The sequence below is a fragment of the Notolepis coatsorum genome (genome assembly GCF_963971535.1).
Source record: "Notolepis coatsorum genome assembly, chromosome: 7".
Lineage (NCBI taxonomy): Eukaryota > Metazoa > Chordata > Actinopteri > Aulopiformes > Paralepididae > Notolepis > Notolepis coatsorum.
In genome coordinates, this window is record NC_140171.1 from 13,517,676 (window position 1) to 13,534,095 (window position 16,420).

Sequence of the window (16,420 nt, forward strand, 5' to 3'; positions counted from 1 at the left end):
AATTTATAACGTTTCATCAGGTCCATGAGGAGTAGACGCTGGAAACGCGGTCAATGAAAAGTTTATTTTGTAGTATATGAGAATGCGGGTTCTATTCTTTTTTTTTGTATTTTATTTTTTTATTATTTTTTAAACAAACACATAAACAAACATGACAACACACGATTAGATATACAAGCATTGTTAACAGTGCACATCAAATAAAATCACAGTTTAGATAAATGTCTTATACAAGATATGCCCCTAATACCTGCTATCTATTCCCCTACACATATATGCTCTTGCTCGCACCCCCCACCCTGGACCCCCCAATGGATAATCCATCCATTATCATTCGCTCCTAACCAGACACTACCATTATATGCTAGCTTTTATTCTCTCCATAGAATAGAATGCGGGTTCTATTCTATACGTTAAATACAACTTAATTTCTCACTCTAAAAATATTCCTAAGTCTGAAAATATTTTCACTGGCACAGTGCCTAACTTTGGCCTAAAGATTCAGCACCATGGACAGGTCTGATTCAACGAATTTATTTCGGGATGACATGACAAACAAATGCAATGACAAAAGATAGTGAGGAAAACAAAGGATGCAATTGTGTCATGAAAATACAAATTAAGAAAGCTCTATACATTACGAAATAAACGAAATACAAATGGTGAAAAATACTGTTATGTCTATCTGTTATTGAAACGGAGAGCTATTGATCCCCTCCCTCATTTCGCGTTTACGTGTCTTCCAATTCGCGATCAGAGAATAGAAGCTTTAGTTTTCTGTCTGCCATTGTCCTAGGACATGCATACTGTTGCATGGACAGTATTTAAACTATTTTACTATATCAGGAGCAAATTGCACTCCGCTGCAACACTGTATGGGCGTGTTTGCGCTAGTATATCATTCGCGCAATATCTTCAGTGAATAGGTCCTTAAGACGGAGCACATAGCGGGCGCAAATCACACGCAGTTAAGGGTGCTATTAGCGTCCGTAATCCATTCTTTGTTAATTCGCCCCTGTGTGTACTCTTTGTGTCTATTCACGCAGCAAGTGGGAAGAATTCACTCGAGTTGACAGCAGACTTTAAAGCAAAAACAGGACAACATGTGATACAGAATGTGTGACCTTTACCAGGTTCCATACATATGTCCTGTACATCCCCAAGGAAACTATAAAAGAAGGAAGGGCCATCACGCCACTGTGTAGCGCGTGAGGCCAGCATTGAGTTGAATGAGATCAGCATCTTCTCGTTTATGTCAATTAAGCAGTTTATTACCTCATATGTCAGAATTATCTGCAATCCGTTGCATTGATAACTAGCTAACGTTTGATATATATCGGTTGACGTATATTTCCTCCGATAGCTTGTATATTCTGCTTCTCCATGCCTCTCCCCCATAGGCTTCAATAGAACTGGCACCAAGCAGAGCATAGAGCGCTGGTATTCTGACATGATGACCCTTCCTTCTTTTATAGATCCCTTGCACCGCCTCATCTCGTGAGTACGACTGTATCAAACAAGTATTTGTGTATCAAAGTTAGCTGTGGGAACACAAAGGTCAGGGGACGATCAATGCACAAACACACACACACAAAACACAAACACACACACACACACACACACACACACACACACACACGCGCACACACACACACACACACACTGTATAGACAGTGAGAAAATCCTTCCAGGTTGCAGCATCTATTTGCACATGCTCGATTGATTTATGTGACAGTTCGATACCCATTAATAACTTAGTGTGCGCCATGGATTTTTCTGTCCTGTGGAGATAAAATGTAGATCTAGAATGGTGGAGATCGGATAACCATTTATCTAAACAAATGTAGCTCTGGGGGTTTTGAACAACAAATTCCTTTCAGAGTGGTTCAGAATCTGTCTGTCTCCCAGCAGGTAGCGCGCTCCCACGATGGATTTGTCCCTAGGAGGAGCGCTGAGTCCAAACGACCCAAACGAGCGTATTAACCCTTTCACTACCACACTACAGAAGGTTAACCCTTTCACTAGCCACACTACAGAAGGTTAACCCTTTCACTAGCCCACTACAGAAGGTTAACCCTTTCACTACCCCACTACCGAAGGTTAACCCTTTCACTACAACGCCACAGAAGGTTAACTTTTTTTTTTTTTTTTTTACCAGTCTGTTGTGGCCAGCATCCTCTTCTATGCTGTGGCATGCTGGGGAGGCTACATCAACTCAAGGGACACCAACAAGCTCAACAAGCTGGTGAGGAAGGCTAGCTCCGTGGTGGGAGTCGAGCTACCTAGACTTGAGGTGATGGTAGAGAGGGGGATGATAAGGAAGCTGGATGCCATCATGGAGAACCCCTACCACCCCCTCTACGACGAGCTAGTCAAGATGAGAAGCTCGTTCAGCCACAGACTCATCCCCCCCCGACACTCAACTAACCGCCTCGGACAGTCCTTCATACCAGCGGCCATCAGGCTCCACAACAGTGGGCAGCGACTAGCAGCCTCCAGGCCCCACAACAGGGGGCAGCGACAGCGACTGCTACCAGACATTGACCTGGGACTTATAGGAACCCAAGGGGGACAAAGTAGACTACCCTGGTACTTTGATTAATGTATACTCAGTAGATAGTAAATTATAACACTACCTCATGCATACTGCACCTTATGTGACACTGTGAATAATGTGAATATTCCTCAGCTAGTCAGATAGTAAATTATATTGACCATATTGATCAAATTGTTTACACTGCCTGTGTTGTCTTTTACTACCTGTATACTGTGTTGTTTTACTACCTGTACCCCTCCCCCCTCCCCCCCCATGCTGCTATGATGCCTGAATTTCCCCAAGGGGATCAATAAAGGAATATCTTATCTTATCTTATCTTACCCCACTACAGAAGGTTATCCCTTTCAGCGACCGCTGGCGCTGAACAAACAGAGATACCCCCCACGTATGCACACGCACACATGTTTGCACATGCACACGCACACGCACAGACACACACACACACACACACACACACACACACACACACACACACACACACACACACACACACACACACAAACACATTCTCGGAATGAGTAGAGAACATTGTGTTTCTTATCAAATCTTTTCTGTTAGAATGATACCTCCTGTTTTGACTGTGTGCACTGTGGTTTATCGTGGCCTTTTACAATGGTGTTATGGGCTTATTGTAATTGATTCATTGTTCTTGTTTGTCTGTATGTAGCTACTTTCCCTTGTGGACAATAAAGAACATCTATCTACAGTATCTATCTCTTTATCTATCTACAGTACTGTATCAAACAGTCTGAGCTCAGTGGCCAAGACTAGGTTCATGACTGCATGTTTTTAACAGGTTATTCTGCACGACTGCATGTTTTTAAGGTTATTCTGCATGACTGCATGTTTTATTGTAAACAGGTTATTCTGCACGACTGCATGTTTTAAAGGTTACTCTGCATACCTGCATGTTTTAAACAGGTTATTCTGCATGCCTGCATGTTTTAAAGAGGTTATTCTGCATGACTGCATGTTTTAAACAGGTTACTCTGCATGACTGCATGTTTTAAACAGGTTATTCTGCACGACTGCATGTTTTAAACAGGTTACTCTGCATGACTGCATGTTTTAAAGGTTACTCTGCATGACTGCATGTTTTAAACAGGTTATTCTGCACGACTGCATGTTTTAAACAGGTTATTCTGCATGGCTGCATGTTTTAAAGAGGTTATTCTGCACGACTGCATGTTTTAAACAGGTTATTCTGCACGACTGCATGTTTTAAACAGGTTATTCTGCATGGCTGCATGTTTTAAACAGGTTATTCTGCATGACTGCATGTTTTAAACAGGTTATTCTGCACGACTGCATGTTTTAAAGAGATTATTCTGCATGACTGCATGTTTTAAACAGGTTACTCTGCATGACTGCATGTTTTAAACAGGTTACTCTGCATGACTGCATGTTTTAAAGAGGTTATTCTGCATCCTGATAACTCCTCTCTAGTCCTGACATAGTGTAGGTGTGTCCTGATAACTCCTCCCTCTCCTCCTGACATAGTGTAGGTGTGTCCTGATAACTCCTCCCTCTCCTCCTGACATAGTGTAGATGTGTCCTGATAACTCCTCCCTCTAGTCCTGACATAGTGTAGGTGTGTCCTGATAACTCCTCCCTCTCCTCCTGACATAGTGTAGGTGTGTCCTGATAACTCCTCCCTCTAGTCCTGACATAGTGTAGGTGTGTCCTGATAACTCCTCCCTCTCCTGACATAGTGTAGGTGTGTCCTGATAACTCCTCCCTCTAGTCCTGACATAGTGTAGGTGTGTCCTGATAACTCCTCTCTCTAGTCCTGACATAGTGTAGGTGTGTCCTGATAACTCCTCCCTCTCCTCCTGACATAGTGTAGGTGTGTCCTGATAACTCCTCCCTCTCCTCCTGACATAGTGTAGGTGTGTCCTGATGAATGAATGAATGAATGAAAACTTTATTTAACAGATTGCAGAATGGGTACAATACAGTACGGCTCAATACATACAATTGTTAAGGGGATGCAGACCTGAGAAAGACGTTTGTCTTGTTTCCATCAGGGTCCCCCATTTTCAATTCATATAGACATTTATGACATACACAACATACATGACATTTATGGCATAGGGACATATAGGTATTTAGTACCGATACATTTGTGACATAGGCGGTATTCAAATATACAGTACTGTTACCCCTAGATCCTGACAGAGTATATACATATGATGGGGAGGGGACTGTACATTAGGAGGGGGTGGGTGGGTGGGAGGGAAATATACATACGGCGGGGAGGGAATATATACATGCGGTGGGGAGGAGACTGTCTATTAGGAGGTGGTGGGGGTTTTGGGCATTTACGGTGGCCAGTTTCGAATTGCAGCCTCCCGTAGGTGCTCTTTAAGGGCGGTTTTGAATGTGGGCAGGGATTCACATTCCTTTACAGCTTTGGGTAGGGCGTTCCACATTGTTGTGGCATAATTGCGAAACGTGTTTAGTCCCTTGTTTGAGCCGAATCTGGGTTTAACATGATTTGTTGAGCTTCCTCTGGTGTAGTGGTTGTGGTATTCACTGACCTTTGGGAAGTATTTTGACATGTACATGGGCACCCCGGTCGTATAGTGTATCTTGTAGACCAGGCCCATTGCAAGTTGCTGTACTCTGTCGTCTACTCTAAGCCATCCTAGGTTGGCAAAGTGGGCAGGGGTGAGGTGGGTTCTGGGGTTCAGGTCAAGTAGTAGTCTGACCAGTTTGTTTTGTGATGTTTGTAATTTTGTTTTAAGCGCCTTTGAGGTGCTTTGGTACCATGAGGTGCAAGCATAGTCGTAGTACCCCTGAATGAGTGCTCCTGCCAGAGTCTTCAGGGTATTCTTGTTTACCAGAGAGGAGATCCGGTACAAGAATCTAGTTCGTTGGTTGACTTTTTTTATTACATTGGATGCCATTTTGTCACAGGAAAGATTTGCCTCTAGGATGGAACCCAGGTAGGTAATTTCGTCTTTCCTTGTGACAATATTGTCACCCACTGTAACTGAGAATCCGTCGGTCTTGCTGAGTTTGTTATTTGAACCGAAGAGAATGGACTCTGTTTTGCCCATGTGTAATGATAGTTTATTATCAGCGAGCCATATGCAGATTTTGCCTAGTTCCGTGCTGAGGGTTTTTTCAACCTGCAATTTGTTCTTGTCAGAGACCAGCAGGGCTGAGTCGTCCGCAAACAGGAACAAGTTGCAGTCACAGGCTGACGACATGTCATTTGCATAAATTAGGAAGAGTAGCGGTCCTAGTATGCTTCCTTGTGGAACACCACAGCTCACTGTGAGGGGGGGGGATAGAGTACCGTTTACCTCTACCATCTGTTCTCTCCCCTCCAGGTAGGATTGCATCCAGCTCACTGATAGGCTATCAAAACCAATTGCTTTTAGCTTGTCCATTAGAATGGAGTGATTGACAGTGTCGAAGGCCTTTTGTACTGATAACTCCTCCCTCTCCTCCTGACATAGTGTATGTGTGTCCTGATAACTCCTCCCTCTCCTCCTGACATAGTGTAGGTGTGTCCTGATAACTCCTCTCTCTAGTCCTGACATAGTGTAGGTGTGTCCTGATAACTCCTCCCTCTCCTCCTGACATAGTGTAGGTGTGTCCTGATAACTCCTCTCTCTAGTCCTGACATAGTGTAGGTGTGTCCTGATAACTCCTCCCTCTCCTCCTGACATAGTGTAGGTGTGTCCTGATAACTCCTCTCTCTAGTCCTGACATAGTGTAGGTGTGTCCTGATAACTCCTCCCTCTCCTCCTGACATAGTGTAGGTGTGTCCTGATAACTCCTCCCTCTCCTGACACAGTGTAGGTGTGTCCTGATAAGCAAGCGATACCAGAGTCTCATGGCCAGTACAGAGAGACACAGAAGGAGCATGCACGTCCACACGTACACACTCACTTTAAATAAACACGCACCGTAACACCCACTTTACTCACTTTAGACACTTTAGAGATTTGCACTACAATTCATACCTCATTGCACCTTAAGGCCTCTACATGCTACAGCAACTTCAAAGCAACTGCACCACAACATCGACAAAGCAACGGTGTTGTAGACACTCTGCATTTATGCTTCTGCAACATCGATGCGCAAAGTTAGTTTAACTAAAGTTAGTTTAGGTTCGTGTTAACGTTAGATAATGTACAAAATAAACGTATTTCCGGTGCTTTTAGACGTCGCTCTTTTATTTTTCCCCCGACCGGAAGTATTTGTGATGTATTCTGCTTGTGTAACTTTAGGTTAGTTTTAACGTTAGCTGGCAGCTACAGGCACTCGAGGTCGAGGAAGAGCTGCTGAATTTAATCGGCAGGAGGAGAGAGAGCTCGTCAAAGCTGGATATATCCCTGTGGCTGTGGTTGTAGGCACGAAAATGCAGCTCGAACTACCTGTTATATTAAATTAATTGATTGCTGTTTAACAACTTGTCCGTGTCCAGTCCTTTCGAACTGCCCCACCGTCCGTTCATTGTAAACAATGATGCATGTAATTATATTAACGTTACTGTGTGTTGTTGTAGCTATGTTAATAAATTCTGAATGGCATTAACGTTAGTTGGGTATGATAAAGCATTGAATAGCATCAAGTTCAATGCTAGCTGGCTGGCTACAACAATGGCGGATGGTATTCCTCGCTGCGGGACCAATATTATTCTATGACAGCCCCGCCCCCATTCACTACCAACCAATCACTGCTACGCAATATCAACGCAACGGTTGTTTAGATTAGATTTGGGTGAAAGGTACGCAACGTCCTCGCAACACAGTCTACAAGACCCTCTAAAACAAGCGCGTTGAAATCGCGCTGATGTTGTGTTGAAGTTGCTTTGAAGTTGCTGTAGCATGTAGAGGCCTTTACCCTAAGTTGTACCTCATCCCATTGCTGCATTGTACTGTATACTGTATTGTACTGTAACTCACTGTTACTATTTTTTTTTTACTCCGTATTGTATATTGTATATTATGTATATTGACTGAATACTTTTTGTTGACGTACTTTTGACTTTCTATTTTATACTTTTTATCTATTTTTATCTAGCACACTCCCAGGAGGTCAGACAGAAAAAAGCATTTCATGGAAAAGTATTCTGTATTTTTTTTTACTATGACAACTAATAAAGAAACTTTATAACCCTCCTCTCCCCTCTCTCCGCAGGGCTTGTACCCCGGCTCTGAGGAGGGTTGGCAGGTCTACAGCACGGCCTCGGACCCCGACGGGAGGTGTGTGTGTACGGTGGTCGCCCCCGCCCAGAACCTCTGCAAGCGAGACCCCCGCAGCCGACAGCTACGCCTGCTGACAGAACAGGTGTGTGTGTGTGTTTGTGTGTGTGTGTGTGTGTGTGTGTGTGTGTGTGTGTGTGTGTGTGTGTGTGTGTGTGTGTGTGTGTGTGTGTGTGTGTGTGTGTGTGTGTGTGTGTGTGTGTGTGTCTGTGTGTGTGGCTGTTCAGCATTCCAATGCAACAAAAGAAGAATGAAATATTCACTGGGCTGTCTGCTCTGTTTTGACAATTTACACACACACACACACACACACACACACACACACACACACACACACACACACACACACACACACACACACACACACACGTGCACACACACACACACACACACACGTGCACACACACGTGCACACACGCACGCACGCACACACACACACACACACACACACACACACACACACACACACACACACACACACACACACACACACACACACACACACACACACACACACATTTGACTGAGTTGACTGACACATCAGTATCAGACAGTATCATTCCTCAACTGGACCAGTATAGCATACACCGTAATTTCTTTTTTTTTATTCAATATTATTTGACAGATTACCTTTGTTTTTCTACTTTAAGTGTAAATACCATAGACATACAGTAAATTACCTTTTATCAAAATATTAACCATTAAATAAAGGTTGTAATCTGTAAATGTATTTGATTTTACTGTAATTTGACAGTAAGTATTTGGAAACCGTTGCTGCCAAACATTTACCGTTTCCTTACAGTGTAGAGCCAGGCAAAGATTGGCAGGTGGATATACTTTGATGGTGTCTAAATCAAATCGTGATTAAACTCAAATGATCATTGAGAGCAAGCTCTAATCCACAATGATTTTTTGCAGTCATATTAAAACTGATAAAAACCACTAAATGAAGATAAGGAAAAGAAAATCAACTTAGATAAATTATGCCTTGTCTCCACTATCTATTTCAGGCTGGCTGGGGCTAATAGCCACGGCCATGGTTTGGTACGGTATGGTATGGTTGGGTTTGCGTCTCCATTGCGTTTCTTGTAAACTCTCCGGTTGCTAGGCAACCTTTCAGAATTCACACCAACAACTGTGGTACACAAGCTAAACCATGATGATACAACAGTATAGCTAGGGGGCGACAGTGGCTTTCGAGGTAGAGCAGTCGTCTGGTAATCCGGAGGTTCCCGGTTTGATCACCCCTAACTGCTCCCGATGAGCAGGTTGTCACCTTTCATGGTCGCCTCCGCCGTCTGTGTGTGAATGTGTGAGTGAATGGGTAAAATGTGAGGAACAAATTGTAAAGCGCTTTGGATAAACGCTGTTATATAAATGTTGTCCATTTAGAACAGTCCCAGCCAGGTTTGGCCAGGTTGTGAAAGGTGTCTGTCTCAGCCGGGGTCCAGCCAGGTTTGTCCAGGTTCTAAAGACAATGGAGACACTCACTGTGTGCCAGACAGGCCACAGCACGGCTAAACCCTGGCTAGTGGAGACCAGACAGGCCACAGCACGGCTAAACCCTGGCTAGTGGAGACCAGACAGACCACAGCACGGCTAAACCCTGGCTAGTGGAGACCAGACAGGCCACAGCACGGCTAAACCCTGGCTAGTGGAGACCAGACAGGCCACAGCACGGCTAAACCCTGGCTAGTGGAGACCAGACAGGCCACAGCACGGCTAAACCCTGGCTAGTGGAGACCAGACAGGCCACAGCAAAAACAGATTGAAATAGGGAGATTTGTAATCATGTCCAGAGGATAGTGGGGTATTGATTTTTCCGTGTGAGTTGAAGATCATTCCAAGAAGCCGGGCTACTGAAACAAAAGACTTTCCAAGCTCCTGCCCTCTGGGTCCTTACACATACGTTTCAAGTTTGTTTATGATTTGTCACAACAAAATACAGATTACTTTATGATGAAATGCTTGTTTCTGTATGAGCCCCTGAGAGAGAGAGACCATAAGCCAGTCATCTGAGCGTGTCAGCCAGGGTCCACGGTTCCAATCTAGCAACACGGTGATAAAGGTGGTCGTTTCCCGACGATGACCTTAACCCTTTCACTACCACACTACAGAATGTTAACCCTTTACTATCACACTACAGATGGTTCCATGATCTGCTGTAGTGTGATAGTAAAGGGTTAACCTTCTGTAGTGTGGTAGTGAAAGGGTTAACCGCCTGTAGTGTGATAGTAAAGGGTTAACCGCCTGTAGTGTGGTAGTGAAAGGGTTAACCCTTTGGCACATGGCGGTGAAAGGGTTAACCTTCTCTATTGTCACAGTGAAAGGGTTAGCCCTTTGGTAGTGCGGTAGTGAAAGGTTAACCATCTGTAGTGTGATAGTAAAGGGTTAACCTGCTGTAGTGTGGTAGTGAAAGGGTTAACCCTTTGTCGCGTGGCAGTGAAAACGGTTAACCTTCTGTATTGTCGCAGTGAAAGGGTTAACCATTTGGTAGTGTGATAGTGAAAGGGTTAACCGCATATAGTGTGATAGTAAAGGGTTAACCTGCTGTAGTGTGGTAGTGAAAGGGTTAACCCTTCGTCGTGTGGCAGTGAACGGGTTAACCTTCTGTAGTGTGGTAGTGAAAGGGTTAACCCTTTGTCGTGTGGCAGTGAAAGGGTTAACCTTCTGTATTGTCGCAGTGAAAGGGTTAACCCTTTGGTAGTGCGGTAGTGAAAGGGTTAAAGATGAACAGATACCAATGTGTATTGGGTCTCAGAGAAGACCAACACTCTTTATCATACAGGATGCAGTGGTGAGCAGTGAGCACCATATCTATCACCACTGGTAATAAACATGTCTAGAGGAACCTGCGGTCTATATATAGAACTGTATGGGTTCTTTGTGTGTGTGTGTGTGTGTGTGTGTGTGTGTGTGTGTGTGTGCGTGTGTGTGTGCGTGTGTGTGTGTGTGTGTGTGTGTGTGTCTGTGTGTGTGTGTGTGTGTGTGCGTGCGCTCTTATGTGCATCATGACAAAATACTCCTCCAAAGTGTTGGTAGGTGTTTGTGTGTACATTTTCGAGTGACTATGTGCATGTTTATATATGTGTGTTTATATGTGCGTGCGTTTGCATGCACACATTTGTGAATATCTGTGTGTGTGTGTGTGTGTGTGTGTGTGTGTGTGCGTGCGCTCTTATGTGCATCATGACAAAATACTCCTCCAAAGTGTTGGTAGGTGTTTGTGTGTACATTTTCGAGTGACTATGTGCATGTTTATATATGTGTGTTTATATGTGCGTGCGTTTGCATGCACACATTTGTGAATATCTGTGTGTGTGTGTGTGTGTGTGTGTGTGTGTGTGTGCGTGCGTGCGTGCGTTCGTGCGTGCGTGTGAGCATCTTACAGTGTATGCACTTTGTTTACTCCTGTGTAAAGAGAGAGACAGGAAGACATGACAGATACAGGAAGAAAGAGAGGGGATTCATGACAGAAGATGTTGAAATATTTAAAAGCATCAGCTTGACAATCTCCCCAGAGTACAGACTCTCCTACCAAGTACTGATCCTACCAAGTACTGATCCTACCAAGTACTGATCCTACCAAGTACTGATCCTACCATGTACTGATCCTACCAAGTACTGATCCTACCAAGTACTGATCCTACCAAGTATTGATCCTACCAAGTACTGATCCTACCAAGTACTGATCCTACCAAGTGTAACGGAGGTACCGCGAGTATATCCACAGTCACGATGTGAAGTGTTGTGAAGTGACTGTGGCACGTACCGGTACTGCAAGTAAACTCACTTCCCCTTAAAAGGCATCCAGACACATTACCAAGAAGTGAATTCACCTCTTGGTATAGTGGTCTGCGATGTCGCCCACGGCGCGGGAGACCGGGGTTCAACTCCCACCCTGGGCATGTCCAATAAGACCGGTTTCACAAGTACTGGTCCTACCAAGCTGTGCTAAGCACACTGATCCAAGCGTGCCAATAAACATTTACTTTAATATAGAGTAAAAGAGTAAAAGAACTAACGACAACGGCATGATAATGAAAAATGGCCACAGTGGAGCTTTTATCAGCCTGGTAACATTCTGTCCTGTGTCCCCAACAGGTCTGAGGTGCATGTGGATATGCAGTAGTATATATATTATATATTATATATATATATATAAATATAATAACTGTTATTTTCTCTCCCCTTTCCCTTTTCTCATTCTGTCTGTTTCAATCATTCTCTCTGTATATGTCTCCGTGACAATCTATGTTATCCGTCTCTCTCTCTCTCTCTCTCTCTCTCTCTCTCTCTCTCTCTCTCTCTCTCTCTCTCTCCCTCCCCCTCTCCCTCTCTCTCCCGCTCTCTTTCTTTCTTTCCCTATCATTACATATAATGATGTCATGTTGTTGCCCTCTCTGTGTGTGCATCTGTTTGCACCGTATCTATTCAAGTAATATCTGGAAAATAGACATGGGTGATTGAAGACCTTTCCTCTGGCCAGACCCAGTGCAGATGCATGAACGCCCACGCTAGCAGATGGAGACGCTGTACTGCACTGCACGTGTCTTTTCCTTGGACCCAGAGAATCACATGTTAGGGGTCAGCAACTTTTTTTTTTTCTTTTTTTTTTAAACTTTATTTTTTTAGCGTTTATCGCTTTTTCTGGTCAAGCATGACCGACAGAAACAGGTTGAAATGGGATGTAGAGCAGGGGAAGACATTCTGAGAAAATTACGGCAGGTCCGGGAATGAACTCGTGTCCCCCAGATCCGTGACGAGCACGGTTTTCCCCGATGCAGAAATGGCGCCGAGATATGCGGTGAGCTACGGGAGCTCCCGTCAGCAACCTTTTTGACATGAAGTACCAGTATTATAATGTCTTGCTAACCTGCCACATCAACATATAATTAAATATAGAAATATTGGTACGTCAGCATTGATGATTTACAAATAAACAATTCCCTACCAGTCAATTGAGCTTGACATATGCTTCATGATCTGGTCTGGAGGGTGTAGCTAGTCAATTTAAGTTTCAAGTTCAAGTTCAAGTTTCTTTAATAGTTGTCATACAGAAGTACAGAATACTTTTATACAAAATGCTTCTTTCTGTTACGCTCCGGAGACTGTGCTAGACAAAAGATAAGTATGAAATAAAATAAAATAGTATAGCATGTAAAAATTGAAGTAAAAATAGAAGTCACGTACGTAGACATAGTGTTCAGTATATACATATGTACAATGTTCGATGCAGAATAGAGTAACTGAGTTACCGTACAATATACAATATACTATGCAATATACTAATATACAATACTATATAGTGCAAAGCAGAAATGGGATGAGGTATAATTTAGGTACAATTTACAGTAAGGTGTACTGAGGTATGGGTTGTAGTGCAAATCCTTTACCAATCAATATAAAGTGTGTTTAGGTGTTCTAAAGTGTGGAGAGTGGGTGCTTAATCAGAATATATCGTAATGTTCTTTAGCTCTTTATTTAATCAGAATAGATGTTAATGTTCTTTAGCTCTTTATTTAATCAGAATCTCTCGCCCTCCCCTTCGGCAGCCTTTTCATAATCGCAGAGAATCACAAAACAGTTATTAATGTCATTGGCTTGGTTTGGATCATTTGTAATGGAGATAGAGAGAGAGAGAGGGAGAGAGAGAGAGAGAGAGAGAGAGAGAGAGAGAGAGAGAGAGAGAGAGAGAGAGAGAGAGAGAGAGAGAGAGAGAGAGAGAGAGAGAGAGAGAGAGAGAGAGAGAGGGAGAGAGAGAGAGAGCATGTGGCTCCAGGCAAACACACATTAGAGTTGTCACTCATCTCTGCTTTAAGAACATCACTATTGCTAGAATCACAGGCATCCATTTATTCATAATGGATTATTCCACTTGATTTGGTTTTTCAGCACAGCAGTGGCTGACTGTTTAGTAGTCTGCTGTCTTCAAGCGCACACTCCAGCTCTCCAGCTCTGAGAAAGAGAGAGGGAGAGGAGAGAGAGAGAGAGATCATTACAGTTCCAACATGTAGATGAAGGTGCCAATGATTACCCGACCACGTGTCACGTTAGTGTGCCTAAAGGTCACGACCCCTGTTATCAACCCAGTAAATTCTTATATGTGACAGTACCAGCAAAGGTGGCATATTGCCAGGCCTTGATGGAGGTCTGCACTCTGCTCCAAGTGGCCTTGATGTCAGAGACCTGATTGGCAATTTGTCCAGGAACATCGGGGGAACCCTGTACTGTTTGCGATAGGCGCCCTGGGTTCTTTAACCTCTTAAGCATCGGACAGCCCGACGGCAGGCCGCCACGCACTCGTGCGCACGTCGCGGCACTTTGCTCTCGTCTGTTGGCTCCGGGGTGCGTTTTCGCCGATCAACCAATACATTGTTGGTAATGTATCTTCTCAATGATTCTATGTTATAGCTATATGATCTTTCTCTAATGTATAGTGGAATAGCTTACTCTGCTCGTTGTGTTTCCCGTTAAAGTAACAGTTCATTCAAATGTGGTCCTTTGGAAATCACGTAGAGGCGGAGACAGCGCGGCAGGTGTAAACAGTCTGACCGTTGCTTTATTGGAATATCCAACAGCTTAAATTATCTGGTTCACAGCATCAATTATTTTCTATCTCTAATCAGCTTTTCCCGGAGGGCTTCTTAGTGGCGTCTCTTATTCTCGAACTGGTGGGGTGGATTCTCCGTCTCTGCTTCTCCGTTCTCTCTGCGTGTCTCTCTGCGTCTCGGTGTCTCCGTGTCTCTGTCTCCCCTCCATCATTCAACCTGCAGGTTTTATAGAGAAGAGAGAATCCCCCCCCCCTTTCGCCATCCAGTGCCGTCACCCCAGAGAGCCTGCTTTTCTATTGGCTAGAAGGTCTCCCCTCTAAGTGACAGTCATATGGGTCTTGCGAAACAGCGTTACAAGGTGACTTTACAGAGGGGATATGAACTAGTTTCCTTTTAGAATGATTTACCCAAGTGTCCCTGAATGCGACCCTCATACAGATGGAAATATAGTACCCACTCAACCTAACAGTGGGTATCCCAGAATGGCCTGTTTGGTCTGCTTAGCTAAAGTAAACAGAACTCGGGTGCTGGCCTTCAGGCCTGACTTAAAGTTAAGTATTGGGCCCTCCATCCCACTTTGTTGTGTGGGGAAAGAGGTTTCATCCTGTGGTCTCAGTACATCTGTATGAAACGATCACCCTTCCTTTGAACTGTGGGACTGTGTAGTCATAAAATCTCTTCTAAACCTTACACAAACACGTTTTTCTGCTGGTCTCAGCTTATTTGAAGGCTATCCACATTTGTCCTTCCCTGACCTGTATTCAGTGTTTCCCCTCCGTACATCTCAAGGTAGCTTTTGGCCATCTGTCACCATTTAGACTGAGGCCAGTTAACAGCCTTCTTGTTGACTCAAATGTATGGTTAACCTAACAGGCGATTTGGCATGGCTGTGAGTCTCTATTTTTCTAAGAGAAAATAACCTAGTTCTTTGCTATTTCATATATGTGCATAATTTCTATTGTTTAATTTACAGGTTTTATTTAGATAAATATACGACAATCCACCCTTAGTGGGTTTCATAACCCACTATATAGCACCAATATGTTCTAAATTAAACATGTTAAACCATAATTATCCTTTTTGCTAATATTTTCAAAAAATTCAAAAAATCCAAAATTTACACAAATCGAACTACCAAACCCATTTCCGTCTGTACCGTTACAAAATCATCATTCACTCTTTCCGTTGGCTTCTTCCCCAATCACACACAATATCAGTTATTACTATGACTTTAGACTAAGAAAGCTGTTCCTGTTTTTACAAGGAAACACTCTTTCAATAACAGCTTTTTTGTTTAGACTATTTTATCCATGTTTACTTAGCTTCAATGTGTCTGTTTTGTGTAATTGACTCTGCAAGAAAAGATTAATACATCCTACCCAAAAGATTAACACTCTAAACATCGAGGGAGATTCAAACAAGCAAACATAAATCATCTCTTCTCCTTGAAAAGACCACTGAGGCCTCAATTATTCTTCGCTTTCATCCCTGTCAGTTATCCCTGTTTAAACCTCCTGAGGTCTTTACGGCTACCTCGTTTTGACTGTTTTCTTCTTGTTGTATTTTGTGCTAACCACAGCCTCTTCTTTGTTGTATGCAGTTTTTGGTACTGCTCCGATTTTCCACAGAAGGAAACGATTTTCCCTCTGTCCTTTTTTGCATTTTGGATTGTTATTTACAAACACACAATGGATTGGAAGTTCTCTTTTTCACACAGATACATCTTTACTGTTCTGTATTTGACAACACTCTTTTTCCAAATTTGTTATCTATATATTCCACAGCTTCAATTGTTAATATTCAATCAAATCACCTTTGTCTCATTCATTTTTGTGCTGTACTATTTTACTAGATCAAATATCTCAAGTTCAACACAATCACCACTTCCACCCTTGAAAGTGGAATAACCATTTATTACACTATCAATACCTTGTTTCCAGACAGCCTCCTCGGTCCGGACAGCCAGCTCTAGACGAGGCCAACCACCAACAGAACCTATGTGCATGGTAACAAACCACAGTCCCTTTAAACACACAACCCACACACTCCGCCAGCCTTCAACAAGCCGGTGCAGAGTCTCCCATAAG

At 43.4% G+C, this 16,420-nt stretch overlaps 1 protein-coding gene across 1 annotated transcript in view; it reads left to right on the forward strand.

Annotated features, from left to right (window-relative positions):
* The window catches only part of LOC311231519 (noelin-2-like), a gene marked incomplete at both ends in the record, with an annotated part of 163,496 nt that overhangs the window by 23,575 nt on the left and 123,501 nt on the right, over positions 1-16,420 (forward strand). The window contains one exon of the mRNA XM_084318131.1: positions 7,715-7,864. Within this exon, the coding sequence (XP_084174257.1) occupies positions 7,715-7,864 (150 nt within the window). The remainder of the gene's footprint in view (positions 1-7,714; positions 7,865-16,420) is intronic.